Here is a 16134-nt window from a genome sequence, read left to right on the forward strand (position 1 = left end):
GTTTCTCGTTCTCATCCCACAGTGCATTGGAGGCATTGTGGTTGCGCTTAGGCCATTGATTAAATGGAGTTGTCGGTATTTAAAATAACAACTTGGTCATGTTGTCTGCAACCTAATCGGTTTTGCGTACAAATTTAATTTGCCAAAAGTGGCAGCAAAATGCAGCTAAAAAGGCGAAAACGCATTTGAAATTATAACACACACAACGCACACAGAGCATAAAGGCAAAACCAGAGGAGACCGTCGATGGTTTGGCTAAGCTAAGCTAGGCTAGGCCATGGCACGATCCGATTCCGTTGCTGTTGCTGTAGCTGCTGCCGCTACCGATGCCGTAGAAAGTCGTAGTCGATACCCCAAAGCCGCAGACGCTTTGACTAGGCTGGAAGCTGTTGTGTTTATAGACTTGTCGACTTTTAAGCCATAAATTTTACGCCTGAGTGGCGTTGCGAATAAGGGTCACACACATACACACACGTGCATCCATAGATGAGCTAGTGAAGCTTCCATGCATGAGCTTTTGGCGGACGCTCGCGTGCATAAAGAAAATTGAGTAGTCCGCTCTGTTGCTCTCTCTCTCTTCCGATCTTCCGCTTTTCCACTCTCGCCGCTGCAGCAGCAGCTGCCTCCTCCTCCTCCCCCCCTGGGCAGCTTAAAAAGAGGTCAGTAAGTGAATGTTTACAGTTAGTTTTTGGGCATGTTGGCTGCAAAATGCATTTGACAGCCATGACACAGCCGTTCAGCATTAGTTCTGGGCGGCCGCTGCTTGGGAAAATTAATTAAAAGAAAGCCAGCGTCTAAGCCAAAAAAAAAAACCTTTGGCAAATGGCCGCCATGCGCAATTTCTTTTTGGCCAAAACCAAGATTTGATGTCGCTGCGGCTGCCAATAAAAATGGAAAGTGAAAATTGTAGCTGCCTACTGCCAAATGCATATTAAAAACACTACCAGCAACCGCGGCAGGCAACAGCAACAACAGCAATAAAATGATAGAAGCTGGCAACATACATGGCAATAACCAGCGCACCTGTTCTGCAAGTCGTGCGAGTTTTCTAATCACAGCCTTGGCCGCCACTAAGAAAATAGCATAAGTATTATATAAAAGTGATCATAGAGTACTGCTGTAGCAGTAGTACTACCTACTGTTCCAAGCGGAAATTATATGGCGCGAATGAAAATCAAAAGTGGCTGTTATGGCTGGCATTTGTGAAAAGTCCATGAAATACCAATTTACAAATTGATGAGCAAAAGCTGATAGGCTATTTGCGCATATGTGGTTATTTGCTGCTTTTCACCATTTGCAGCGGTAGCATTGTTATGCTAATTTAAGCATCACTATTGTAGGCACAACTTCTTATCACATTTCAAAATGTAACAGTCGTGCCAAGAAAGTTTATCAATACTGTCAGCCAGCACAACATTTTACAGCACTAATCAAATGTATGCTGGCACTTCGATAGTTGTTGCTTACAAAAACGATTATTATTTTATAATTCACTTTAAGTTAAACAAGCCGTTATTATATTTACTAACTTATATTTACAAAGAAAATAAATTGTATTTATATTGTAAAAAATACCAAGTATCGATACTCTTATCAGCATGCCTCCGCTTATTAACAGGATGTGAAATATTTTATAATATTTTGTATTTAAATACAGTACCGGCAACATAATTACATTAAAATAATATTATTTTTAATTAAAACCTTTGAGTTCTTGCAAAATAGTCACAAAAACACAAAGTAAACACATTTAAAGTAACGACAATAAGTCGTTGAGCACATTGTAACTGCTACAACAACGTGATTTTGGAATACTTTCGAGTAAATATCGTTACACCACTAAAACGCACACACACAGCCACACACTCATTGAAAAAGTCGGAGAATTGTGTGGAAAATTTAATTCGTCTATAAATCAAATGCGAAACGCGTAAATACTGCAAATGCAGACGTCTAAAGTGAAAACCAAAGTGTAAGCCTGCATTTTGAAACGCGCGCAGGCAGTTTTCGCAGGGCTAGAAGTACATGTTGTCGTTGTCGCTGCCCCTGCCCCGTTGTCGTTGTCGTCGTTGTGTGTGTGTGTGTGCGTGTGAAGAGTGAAACCTACAGCTTTACTCCCCAAACCAAGAGCAACAACAACAGCAGCACCAGCAGCAGCAGCAATAATAGCAGTTGCAGCAGCCGCCGCAACAATATCAGGCAACAGTGTTGAGACTAAAGATGGCGACAAGTCGCACCAGTCGCATACAACAACCAAAAATTTTCCCATCAATATTTTCCAAACTGCACGGTGCCATCTCGGAGGCATGCGTCTCACAGCGTCTGTCCACGGACAAGAAAACGCTCGAGAAAACATGGAAGCTGATGGACAAGGTGGTCAAGCTGTGCCAACAGCCCAAAATGAATCTAAAGAACAGTCCACCCTTCATACTGGACATACTGCCGGATACGTATCAGCGTTTGCGTCTTATCTACTCCAAGAACGAAGATCAAATGCATCTGCTGCACGCCAACGAGCACTTCAATGTGTTTATCAACAATCTAATGCGAAAATGCAAGCAGGCCATTAAACTTTTCAAGGAAGGCAAAGAGAAGATGTTTGATGAGAACTCACACTATCGTCGAAATTTAACCAAACTCAGTTTGGTCTTCTCACACATGCTCAGCGAACTGAAGGCAATATTTCCAAATGGTGTGTTCGCTGGCGATCAATTTCGAATTACCAAAGCGGATGCGGCTGATTTTTGGAAAAGCAATTTTGGCAACAGGTAACTGGGGTAGAGTTGAGGTTTCTGGTTTAATTAATTAAACAGCAGTTACACTTATATAGAATTGTTGAAACATTACTTAACTGGTGTATTTGATTTGTAAATTTGCAGCACATTGGTGCCTTGGAAGATCTTTCGTCAGGAGCTCAATAAAGTGCATCCCATTTCATCCGGTCTGGAGGCAATGGCACTAAAGACCACCATCGATTTAACATGCAACGATTATATATCAAATTTTGAATTTGATGTATTTACGCGTCTCTTCCAGCCTTGGGTGACACTGCTACGCAATTGGCAGATACTAGCAGTAACCCATCCTGGTTATGTTGCCTTTCTAACTTACGATGAGGTCAAAGCGCGTTTACAACGTTATATACACAAAGCTGGCAGCTATGTGTTTCGCTTAAGCTGCACGCGTCTGGGGCAGTGGGCCATAGGCTATGTGACGGCAGATGGAGAGATTCTGCAGACGATACCACAAAACAAATCGTTATGCCAGGCGCTGCTCGATGGGCATCGGTGAGTGGCCACAAACTTTATACTATAACTAACTATATTTAACGTTTGTTTACTTTATGCAACAGCGAGGGGTTTTACCTATATCCCGATGGTCAGGCGTATAATCCAGATCTATCATCGGCAGTGCAAAGCCCCACCGAGGATCACATTACTGTTACACAAGAGCAATACGAGCTGTACTGTGAAATGGGTCAGTTGGTTTGAACTTAAGCTGCATGAACTTCAATTAATCGCTGGATTTGGCTTTACTTTTTATAGGCAGCACCTTTCAGCTTTGCAAAATCTGCGCTGAGAACGATAAGGACATACGCATAGAGCCCTGCGGTCATTTATTATGCACGCCCTGTCTGACATCCTGGCAGGTGGACTCGGAGGGAGTGGTAAGTGTCGTCAATGATTTATAACAATTACACATGGCTTATGCACTTTAATTTAACGCAGGGCTGTCCCTTTTGTCGCGCCGAAATCAAAGGCACCGAGCAAATTGTTGTGGATGCATTCGATCCACGCAAGCAACACAATCGCAATGCAACTAATGGACGGCAACTGCAGCAGGATGATGATGATACTGAGGTATAGTTATTGAGCAGACAAAATAATAAAGCCTTGTTAAGACGCCTGCCCTGCGCGGCCTACGCGTCGAACAAAAACAATTTTTCTCCATGATATTGACAGTACCATCTTATATCATCATGACCTATATATTAATGACTAAGAAATGTAGTATATATAGAATATAAAACTCTACGAGCCACGGGATAAGTAATGAGCCCATATGAGAGAGTTATTTCCCTGGCCTTTGTTTTATAAGTTTAAAAAGCGCATTTTACAATAATGTTTTTATATTTACCGCGACACAGTATATTTAAATATATCTAAGTAGAGCAAAAATAACAAATACGTACAACAATACTACTAAGCACTACATGACGACACACACAAATAAGATAGCATACGGTCAAGCTGAAGCTTTGACAGACGGAAAGAAGCTCAAAAAGCTATGCGCCACAACACAATCAACGGTTATATTTGTTATTTGACGCATATCACGTATAGACACAGTGTCACAGGCTCACATTATGAGTATACGATCTACTCCTATATACAGTGCTGCGTGCGGATGTGGTCAGTGTTTTGGTGTGTTCGTGTGGCATTGTCCAATTAGATCAGATGCCTGCGAGATGTGCTTGTCGCGCTTCAGCTACATTTGAGACACACGCTCATATCGAGGCTTTGCGTAGCATACAACATAGCTGCTCATTTAGAATCACTTTAATCAATATAATATTATATTATACTTCAAAAGTAAAATATAGTAAAGTCTCATATATAAAGTTAGCTAATGTATTAGAAAATGTCAATTAGACTGAAGTCATGATAAATTTATTGGAGAGAGAGTATTACTATATATATATATTAATCACACCAGTATAATGCAGACTTTTAATTAAACTAAATAGCCAAAACTTAAATATATTGAGTTTATATTATAGTGCTAATAGTTAGACTAAGCAACTTAGTAATAATTTTGTTCTATATATTAGAGATGTAATACTATTTGTGTTGTATACACATCGACTCTCTAATTATACGCTCTTGACTCAACAAGCAACAAAAACGCAAAAAAAAATGAGGCATAACACATTCATATTTATGTGATGTTTAATCTGAAACTTGATCTCTCTTAGTCTCTAAGTTAATAACTAAACTAACTTGGAACTGTGCATAAAATTACATCTTAATTATAAGCAAGTATTGCAACGACTGTGCCGGATGTGGTGAAGAGAGCGCACTTTTTTAGTACTTATAATATTTATAGAGTCATTTAGTTTTATGTTTGTAAAAAAAAAAAATCATGAAATTATAAGAAATGAAAATCAAATTGTCTGAGCCTACTCAACTGTATTTCCCACCCACGCAAACTCCCACTACCCACACGCCCAACTTATCCCGCGCCACGTTGAAAACCTTTTAGTTTATGTTTATTTTGATATTTCCAAAGATATATTTAGTTGATTGTGCGTGTTTTTTTAGTTTTTTGTATTTTTTTTAGTTATTTTTTTATAATTTGTTTACGGTTCGATTTTCAAACAATTTGCTGCCTTAAGACTGTAATTTATTAATATAAAAACGTAATTTAGCTGTATGTTTTAGCTATAAACAATAGTTAGTTGTCACAAGCCTAGGCCAGAATTTATATAGCATTACCTGAAAAGAAAAAAAACAAACATTTTGATTATAATTTTTGTGTGCGTATGTGTTTTGTTTATTAAATGTTTGCGTGTGTTAATATATATTTCCTTAATAAGCATAAATGCAGCATATATATAATATATTTTATATGTATTATTTACAAAAAAACAAAACAAAATATTAGCAATTAGTTAAAACACTTTTTTGATTTAACGAAAAATATATATTATATATATGTATAAATCTTTTTATAAATATTGTTTTTTTTATTATTTGTTTCTTTGCTGCTGTGGCGCGCTCACACATACACATTTATTTATGTTTTTCTTTGCTGTGCTGTTAATATAACTTTTATATTTTAGTTGCTGTTGTGCATGTCCAACAATACGGCATGAATTTGCAAATTTAAATGTTTTCTCTTTTCGCTGAAACACTGACTCTGAATTCTGCAGGACATGGGCGACTTCAACATAGCGACCAGCTCGCTGCATGCGCTCAGCAGCAGCTGCAGCGCTGCGACAGAGAAGCACAGTCCGCACACATCGCCGCGTCTGGGCAGGCGCAGCACCACGCCCAGCCTGATGGCGGTGCAGAATGATCTCTATGCTGGCACCGGGACCACCGCTAAGCTTACCCAGCAGCAGCAGCATAGGCAGCACAACACAGCAGCAGCCAACAGCGCCGCCTGCTGCCAGCGTGCTAAGCAATGGCTGCAGCAGCAACAACAACAGCAGCAGCAGTAGCAGCAGCAGCAGCAACAGCAACGCTACACAGAAGAGCAGCAATCGCATGAGTGCGCCGCTTATGGGCGCCGCCAGCTATGTGCAGAAGCTGCCGCAGAAAATTGATGGCAGCAGCGTGGGCTCTGCCAGCGTCGACAGCAGCAGCAGCGTCAGCAGCTATGCCATACTTCAAAATCTGCAGGAAGTTGCAACGCCCAGTCAAGCAGCAGCAGCTGCAGCAGCGCCGCCGCTGCCGCCACGCAAATCACCTGGAGTGGATACGCCGCTTAAGCCCAGCGCTAGCAAAAGCATAGACAACATACAGTGCAGCCTGGATAATGTGCCACCGCTTACAACAGCGCCGCCTATACCGCCGCATGTGAGCAGCAGCGTTGATACTTTAGCCGAGGATCTGATGCGACAGCAGCGCATTGCCAGCAGCAATAATTCACCTGTGCTATCGCTGCTGGATGAGCTGCAAGTCGAAGTGGGTCCAGCTGAAACTATAAGCGGTGTCATCGATACACGCCCATTGGAGGCGCGCCTGCCCAAAGTTACACAAGATGCCGCCAGCTCGCATTATACGCAGCTCTGCACTACAACGACAAGCGCTGCAGCTTTGCAGCAGCTCGCCAATGGCAAAAGGCCAACAGCCACGCCCACAGTTACGCCACTAGCAACGCCCACAGCAGCAACCACACACCAGCAGCAGCAGCAGCAACATCAACCCTTGCTCTATGCCAACGTAACGATCAATCAAAAAGACTGCGGCTCTGTGCCCTATGAGAATATCAATCTGGAGTATATAGCCAGACTTATGAATGCTGGCTATTCCAAGGAGAATGCTATAACTGCTCTGGGCATATCACGCAACAACATCGAAATGGCTGGCGATATATTGCGCGAGTTTGTCTCCAAGAATAGCGCCTAAGTGCCACGCCTGCCCCGCCCCCCAAAAAGCCCCTAACCCGCCATGTGTGATCCCTTGTTAAAAAGTAAAAAATACGATAAAGCTAAGGCAACTTATAAACATTTAGTAAAAGCTGTTGTCGATACCAAAACAAACAAACAAAAACCAAAAAATAACAAAAAGTCAAAAACTTCAATTTCATTAAGCGCTCTCTTTCTCTCTCTCTCTCCCACATACACTCGCTCGATTTATATAGCAAAGTGCTGCAAAGCGAATTGTAACTAGTTCGGTAACTAGTTCGTTGCTTTGCAGCGCTTTTATATATTAACTATATATATATACATATATACTTTCGTATTTCGCTTTAAGAGCACTAATACTTCATCTAGAGTTACGCTAAATTAGCCTGCCCCAAATCCACATTAATCTTCTTACACTTGGCGTAGCCAGAGCACAAGCAATTAGGCATTAAAAATTAAATTTAAATTTTTAAAAATTCAATCGGTTCTAACTACGTATATATATTTATATATAGCAGCAAAAAACAAACGTTTATATAAATTTCTCGCTCTTATTATATATAAAGTAAAAAATACAAAAAAAAAAAAATTATGCACAAACCCATTGATAACAGTTTATAGCCTCTACATAGTTTAAGAACTACTAATTCTTCCTAAAAAAAAATTAAAAATTTTAAATATTAACAACAACAATTTTCCCACCCACTCCCCCCAAAAATGAATTATACAATAGTTACAAGCATATTTCACAATTCATAAAAGACATATAACATATATAACAAGCTCATCTATATAGCAGCAGCAGCGGTGCATCGGCTCAATATATAAGCTCACAATATATAGTATACATATATATTTTATATTTAACTACAATAAAAACAAAGCATTGTATTGTTGCCTTTAAAGCTCAACTTCCGAGTTATTTATACCGTTCAATAAACCAGAACAAAACACCAAATAAGCAATTGCGATACTAACATCTAATCCGATGCACTATCAAAAGTTTACCTCGATTTTTTATACAAAACTCAGTGTTTTTTGTAATAGTATATTTGTAAGTTTATGCAAGAGATCAGACAAATATATTATATTAAAATCAATTTGTATTAGTATTAAAAAAAAAACATACACACACATATTGGTAACAACCCTTTCTACTGAATTTATATAAAAAGCAAATAATCGGTTTTTAAAATTCAAAGCAAACACAACAGACAAAATGTTCTTTAAGCTCCCCCTACACGCAATTTTTTCGACATATAAGCGATATATACGATACGATATAATATATTATAGACGATATAATCAACAACGTAACAGAAGCAAAAGCTACAATACCAGAAGGAAATGAACTTACAAATCAATAAAACCAAAAAACAAATTCAAAGCAAGCGTAAACTTTTAAGTATCTTATGATTAGCACAGTACATAACCTCACAAAAACAAAAAAACAAAATCAACTAAATATTTATGAAATATTTATACATCTTAAGCAACAACAAAAACATCAGCGCTTAATCATACGATATAGCTATAGTTAGTTATCATAGAAGCGCAAAGTCAATAAGCAAACAAATCAAGCAGTCGATTTTTATAAGGACGATTCGATTGATTGAGAGCGTAGTGTGGCAAGCAGTTGAAATATATAGAAGCATATATACTATATATATATGATACCATACCGTAGTCAGTCATGTCATGTAACCCGAAACAATTCTAAGCAGATATAAATTATTCTTATAAATAAAATAAAAAACAAAAAAGAAACCAAAAAAAAAATAAGTGTTTGAAATTTACTATAAAACAAAATTAATATAATTCCTTATTAACGCCGAAAATATACTAACATAATATTATAATTATATAGCTCACCTGACTTTGCTGTAACTTTCAAACCTTTTCATTAAAATCACCAAATTTTTTTGCTTTATTGAAATATGTATTTATTTTTTATTATTTGACTTATATAGTTTGCGTTTTTCTTGATTTTTTTTGTTGTTTTCTTTCCTTTTTTGTATTCAAGCACATATGTATGTATTTTTTTTAGGTTTTGTGTAATTTTTTTTTTTGTTGCATTTTTTGTATTTTTACGATTTTTTTTTGTAATGTTTTATATTTTATAAATAAGGATTAGTTGTTGCTGTTTCTGTTCTGTGTGTATGTGTGTGTGTGTCTGTGTGCAAGCAGCTAAACTAGCTCAATTCAGCCCAAGACGAACTATATCGTATATGTTATGTGTATATAGTCGTACAATATCGTTATACATTAAGTTTAAGTTACTATTATGTTTGCTCTTTGTTGTTGTTGTGTTGCTTAGTGTGTTGTTGTTGTTGTTGTTGTTTTTGTATAACATGGCTATAGTTAGGACGTACTGATCCCAAATGTTTTTTTCATATTATGTTTTTCTCTTAGTAATTGAAATTCATAAATTTGTTTTCACAATATTTGCTCTTTGTTATCGACACGCTCTCTTAAGATTGTTTTTAATATATTTTGTTTTTTTTGTTGCCTATAATATATATATCTTTATATATATATATATATATATAATTTAATATTTAAAAATACATGTTTAAAAATTTGAAGATTCTCTCTCTGTTAATCAGCATCAATATATTTCCTAATGGGCAACCTTCTTAATTAGATTTTTAAAACTCCAATTGTTATTACATTGTTTTTGTTGTTTATAAATTTTGTGTGTTAGTTACAAAAGTTTAATGTTGTGTGTGTGTGTTTATAAATAAATATGCTTGTGTGGGTGTGTGTGTGTGTATGCCTATATAATACATATAAGTTAATGCAACCCACGTTTGAATGCAGCAAACTAAAAAATTCGTGAAAACTAAACAACAACATATATCAATAGTTTATATAATATACAGTTATATATAGTAGCTATATATACTCGTAGAGTCTGTTTTGGTGTTTTAAAACAAAAAATTCAAGACTTTTGTTTTGTTTTATAAATACTTTCCATTCATATTTTGTTAGCGAATTTTTAAAAAGAACAATTGCAAGTATATAGAAGCATATAGAATTCGGTATGTATAATTAGTTGAAGTATATATATATATATAGAATTTCGTTGCCATTGCTTCATATATATATAATTTATATATAGTATTTAGTAGCGTAAACTAAAGTTTTGAAGAAAAATATATAGTATAGTATACGTATACGAAATTTGGTTTTTTGCAGTGTTCTTTGAAATAATTTATGCAGCATGCTAAGTACATAATATAGTTTTATATACTCTGCTTCACACTCAGTTAATATTTAGCTAGTATTTTAGTCTTCACACACTACTGTACGCTGCAGTTTAGTTGAAAAGTTTTGGGAAATTTCAATACCAATGCGGTTTTAATCTCGCACAGCAAAAAGTAATATTTGTTTTGTTTAATAACTATATATATAAACTTTATCGTTTTTTTTTTGTTGTTAGTAGGAGGGCGTTGGTAATTTGTTTATCAGACACATAGAAATTGTTGTTTTTTTTGCCTTTAAATATTATGCATAATAATTATTTAATATGTGGTATGGTATGTGTTATTATTATTATCATTTTCCAATAGTTCAATTTTTTGTTTTGTTTAGTACTTAATAAATGTATTTATATATATAATTGTTTTTGCGATAATATGTAATTGTTTAAAGTTGTGTGTGTGTGTGTGTGTGTTTTGTAGTTTTGCCTCTGCCGTTTGATTGGTAATTGCTAAGCCTTGCGTACAAGCATATATATATATATATATATATATATATGCATATATGTTAGCTATAGTATGCATTGTGCATTGTCTTTGTTTACTTGTATGGGCATCACTCCATCAAATTGCCTGCAAAATATAACAATAAGTTGAATTGTTTAAAACAAAATTGTTGCTAGCCGCTTGCCTGGAATGCGTGGATGGCGCGCCAGCACGGAGAAGCCTTTGCCTTGCGGTCCCTTGGGCGCACGCATGAGTATTAAACGCGGTACTCCATCATCGCCATTGAGCTTGAGGCGCGAGATCAGACGATCGGGTCGATCGTTTATTTTTAAAACATTACAAGCCGAAGATTTGCCATTGCGCTGCAGCAACGAAAAACCAAAAGTTAATAAATAAAAATGCATATCAAACGTTTGTGCTTACCTGATTGGTAACCACAGAGAACTCCACTGTATCGCCTGGATGCAGCGCCACGGTGCTGCCTTGCACTTCAGACATATGGAAGAACAACTTTTTGCCATCTTCGACTTCGAAATTGAGAAAACCAAACTGCCCTTTGATCGAATCCACTGTAGCGCGTTTCTTTAGACGCACAGCATTCACCTCGGCCGCACGTCCGCTCTCATCAATGCGAAATCTAACCAAGTCGCCCTTTTGCAACAAATCGCGTTTGTTCACCAAGCTGGTAATGCCAAACTCATGCTGCGATATGCAGGTAGTGCGCAGCTCATCTTGTATTTCAATTAGTCCTGCATACTCCTGCTGCTCCGGGTTGATGCAGCGCAGCGGACGCGCTACAACGCCGTTGTGCACATTCTCCAGCAGCGCTGGCTGCGGTATTGAATTCTTGGGCAGCGTGCGCACATTTTCCGCAGGCAAGCAATTGCCTGACACAGAAGTATTGCCATTGGGTGCCAGCGTATATTCCACCTCCTGGCCCAGCTCCAGCCAGTTGGGATTGCCTTGATAGTTGCTAAAGTGAAAGAACACTTCTTCGTCGTGCGAAATGGTTTCAATAAAACCAAAGTTCTCTTTGATAACCGCTATAAAGCCGCGATACAGTTGACCTGTTGGCTCGGCGCTTGCATGATTATTATTCTCCAGCTTAAAGTCATCCAGATGTGAGATTTGTTGAGAGTTGCTGGTGCTGCTGTTGCTGCTGCTGCCGCCGCTGGGACTGCCATGCATTATGTAGCCATTTTGCAATGGGCTGCTGGCTATGCCATTCGAGAGTAAAACTTGTGCATCGTTTGAGTTGAGATTGAGGCCTGCTACTTGTGCTTGTTGCGTTGCGTTTTGTTGATTCAACAGCTGCTGCTGCTGCTGCTGTTGTTGTTGTTGCTGTTGTTGCTGCAGCGACACTTGCTGCACATTGACGGCTATAAATTCCTTATTACGTTTGACCTGCAATAGCAAATGTGCTATTATCGTTGCTTATAAGTTTGCTATGCTATCTGCTTACCATATAAATATCGAAGCGCACACGCTCGCCAATTCTTGGTGGTTTTTCGCAGTCTTTAAGAAAATACATAATAGTCTTTTTAGCATCGCCATGCTCATAGGTGATGACGCCACCCTCAACACGATCCTGAGATTTAATGGGACTCTTGGGCGCCTCGCGTGTTACGCAGCCTGCAAAACAAAAGTTACAAAAGTTATGGGCACTCGTCATACACTCCACTCACCTTCAATTGCGCTAGCCATGAGCGTTTCAAATTGGACTGAATTTGCTGGCAAATGTTGTATGCGTATGGCCTGCAAACGTGAATTATTATACGCCAGTCCAGGCTCCTGTATAACCGTAAACTCCACCTCATCGTTTACCTCGATTTCGCGGCTCTGAAAATGCAGCTTAAATTAGTTTACATTTACATGAGTGCAAACTGCAAACTCACCGTATCAAGCACCTCGGTGAAATGAAAAAATAATCTCGCCTGACGCTCAACGCAGCGCAGAAAGCCAAAACCTTCTTTAAGCGATGCGATGGTGCCCTGTTCACGCTTCTCGCCCGACACTTTGAAGGTTTCATCCAGCAGCGCTATGGAAGTCGCACGCTGCAGCTGATCGCGCCTATCGGTGGCCAGCAGAAACTGCACCCAATCGCCATGACGCAGCGTAAAGTCACCCTTCTGATCCTTATCGCCAAAGGGCACCTCCACTTCCGAATAATCCGCAGCACGATAGCGTATGCGTCCCGGCAACGGATCATTATTCTGACGCACAGCATTGTTGCGGTCCAGCGACTTGAGCACTTGTCCCTTGTAAATGGTGCTGTCCACATCTTCGAATATAACCGAACCAGGTGGCAAGCGTGTTATATTGCAGGCATATTCACGTCCCTGCGGCGGCACAGACGTGGACGAGCGTGTTTGTATAGTAAACTCAACATCATCGCCAGGACGCAGCTCTACGTTGCCTTCGGCTTCGGAGAAATGAAAGAAGATTTCCTTTACAACATCGGCGCGCTCTATAAAGCCAAACGATTCCTTCATGGAGCATACCACGCCACGATATTTAACAGGCTGCGCTGGATTCTCCAGACGTATGTGGCAAGCGCCCAGGTTGCCTCTGTTAGGTTAGAAAAACAAATTTAATGTTGCTGTTCAGCTTTCTCTTTTGCTGTTGCTGTGCGCTCACCTTTGGTTCGTTGCAATTTGAAAGCTAACCTTGTCGCCAGCACGCAAATTAACATTGCCCTCGACATCATCTTTGGTATAGGGTAAGAAGAAGCATTCACCGCGATTCTCATAGCTAATGCGTCCCGTAGTTTCGCTTGAGCTTAGCACATTGTTGGCGCTATCGGTGCGCAGCTCGGTGGTCACGGTGCCTGTGACGCGCTCCTCGGAGAGCACAACCTCTGGTGCTATCTTGGATACTTGACTGGCAATCGGTTTGCCAGTGCGACGATCATAGGTCATTTCGAATTCAACTGGATCGCCAATCTTCAAATGATCAATGTTGCCGCTAAATTGCGAGAAATGAAAGAAGAGACGCGCCTGACGCTCGCAGCACTGAATAAAGCCATAAGAATGCTTAAAGGGAAAATTAATTAGAAATTAGCATATGCGTGCAAGTGGCGTGTGTGTGTGTGTGTGGCACGCACCAGTAGCTTTTCAATAATGCCCGTTTCACGTGTAGTCTGACTAGGATCAGCTGAGGCTGCGGCCGAAGAGTTGCTCGACTGTGAGCCATAAATGGATGAGCTGCCGACGCTATTGTTGAGCACGCTGTTGGATTGAAAGACACCAATTTGTGGCGGATTTTGTATAATATCATTGACCTCATTGGCATCAAACATGCCAATGCTTTGATGATGATGTTGCTGCTGTTGTTGTTGCTGCTGCTGCTGCTGTTGTTGTTGTTGCTGCTGATGATGTAGCTGTTGTTGCTGCTGCTGCTGTTGTTGTTGATGATGATGTTGCTGCTGCTGTTGTTGCTGCTGCTGCTGTTGTTGCATATGTTGCTGCTGCTGCTGCTGTTGATGATGAAGCGAATGCTGCTGCTGCTGCTGCGCTGCATCGGCATTTGCAACGTTGGCGTCAGCGGCGGTTGCAGGCCCAACGTGGCGGAGTCCAGCGTGAATGTGCCAATGGTTGGAAAGGTTGTCGGTATGTTCAAGTTGCGTATGGCAGTCATATCAAAGCACGTCATGTCGTAGATTTCTGCAATTTCATAAGCTAAACATTAAAAAAGAAAATACAATTGATTGGTTAGTTCAAGCAATCTAATTACAGTTACTAATTGGGCCTAAATTGTTTTAAAAAATTAAAATACAACATAAATTTGTGTATAGGTTTGTGTTGAAACAAAAATAAATTGCTAAATAATTTGGAACTAATAAAAGTGCAGTTTATAAATATAAAATGCATGCATTGGATTTAACTGTCAAACTTACAATTACATAAAATTTGTTAATTTAATTGTGCATTGATTATTATGTCAACACTAATGTGTCCTAAATAGTTTTTTAAAATGTCTTGATTAAAATACAACTAAAATTTGTAAGCTATTGTTTTGTATGAAATAATATAAAACTAATAAAAGGTATAGACTACAATTTCTAAATGGTCAAACTCAACTGTTTTTGATTAGTATGTCAAAATTATTTTTAAACATTATGCATATTTAATTTAATATATTTTTTTTTAATATTTTTTTATAAGAGGTTGTTGCTTACCTTCGCCAGTGCGATATCCTTTGGATTGCGTATTCATGTTGCTTTTTTAGTTTAATTCACTTGCTTTGCTTGGAGTTGTTGTTGTAATTAAGGTTTTTGTTTTAGTGAAGAGTATAAGAAATGCTTTTAGTAGCGACTAGCACAAGAAGACTGGTACTTGTTGTTGTTGTTGTTATTGGTTCGGTATAATTTCTATTGATGATCAAGAGAGCGCGTCGCGTATTCCAGAACAAAGAAGAACAATTGGAACTACTACAAGAGTTTAGTTGAATTTATTTTTTTACTGGCGAATTATATATTTTTTTTTCGTTTTTTATGTTTTATATCAAAGAGAAAAAACTAAGCATAAATACGTATTTATTTTTTTTTTTTGTTTTTAGTTTTTTGTGTATATATATTTTGGCTAACACTGGCACAAGAGGCACTGAAATTCCTTGTCTTCGAAGTTGTTGTTTTTTTTTTGTTAATTTAAAAATAAGTTCAAAATGATAAAACCACAAACTTGATTTTGTTTTTTTTATTGCTGCACTTTATTGTTTTTTGTTTTTGGTGAGTGTTTGTGTAAAAATGCCGACAATTATATTGCTGTTTGTTTAACGTTTATTGTTATGTTTTTTTTTTGTAAGTTGAGAAAAATGCATTCACTGCAGCCGTTGTTGTTGCTTAAATTGTTTGTTTGTTTGTTTTTTTTTTTTAATTTTTTTTGTTTAGTTTTACTAGAAAAATACACTGGGCGCTTTTTACGAAATACTTTTCAATTGTTGTATTATATTTGTTATTAAGTTTGAGGATTTTTTGTAGGAGTAGAGGGCGTGTTTAATATGTTTGTTTGCTTTTGGTTTGCTATAATATACATTTATTTTAATAGATATATATATATATAGAGATATATATATTTGTAGGCAATCGTTGTGGTTTTTAGGAAGTATTAGTGATTTATTTATAAGTTTAATAAGTTGATTTACTTTATTTGTTTGCTTTTGGGCAGCCAGACACACCGTAAGCTCAGCTCGCTCCCTCTCTCTTCGCTTCTCTTTTGCTATCGCTCTCAGTGGCTGTTTGAAGCGCAGCTTTAAAGCCAGGGCCGCCTTTTGGGCTAATTCGCTGTATGTTGTTGT

The 16134-nt window shown here is 38.2% G+C and overlaps 2 protein-coding genes across 2 annotated transcripts; one reads left to right on the forward strand and one right to left on the reverse strand.

Moving 5' to 3' along the window:
* The first annotated feature begins 1834 nt into the window (after window positions 1-1834).
* On the forward strand, window positions 1835-7641 carry LOC108600924 (E3 ubiquitin-protein ligase CBL-B-B). Its single transcript, XM_017988756.2, is given in 7 exon segments — window positions 1835-2768; window positions 2880-3287; window positions 3353-3477; window positions 3546-3667; window positions 3729-3860; window positions 5933-6091; window positions 6093-7641. Coding segments are annotated over 7 exon segments (2535 nt in total). The 5' UTR covers window positions 1835-2220; the 3' UTR covers window positions 7134-7641.
* A 3109-nt stretch (window positions 7642-10750) lies between these two features.
* LOC108600765 (cold shock domain-containing protein E1) lies at window positions 10751-15341 on the reverse strand. The gene is given in 10 exon segments (XM_017988527.2): window positions 10751-10965; window positions 11024-11201; window positions 11263-12243; window positions 12302-12471; window positions 12525-12678; window positions 12735-13407; window positions 13477-13871; window positions 13943-14368; window positions 14371-14501; window positions 15017-15341. Coding segments are annotated over 10 exon segments (3162 nt in total). The 5' UTR covers window positions 15054-15341; the 3' UTR covers window positions 10751-10948.
* Between the last annotated feature and the right edge of the window lie 793 nt (window positions 15342-16134).

The sequence above is a fragment of the Drosophila busckii genome, chromosome 3L, assembly GCF_011750605.1.
Source record: "Drosophila busckii strain San Diego stock center, stock number 13000-0081.31 chromosome 3L, ASM1175060v1, whole genome shotgun sequence".
In the NCBI taxonomy this organism is placed as follows: domain Eukaryota; kingdom Metazoa; phylum Arthropoda; class Insecta; order Diptera; family Drosophilidae; genus Drosophila; species Drosophila busckii.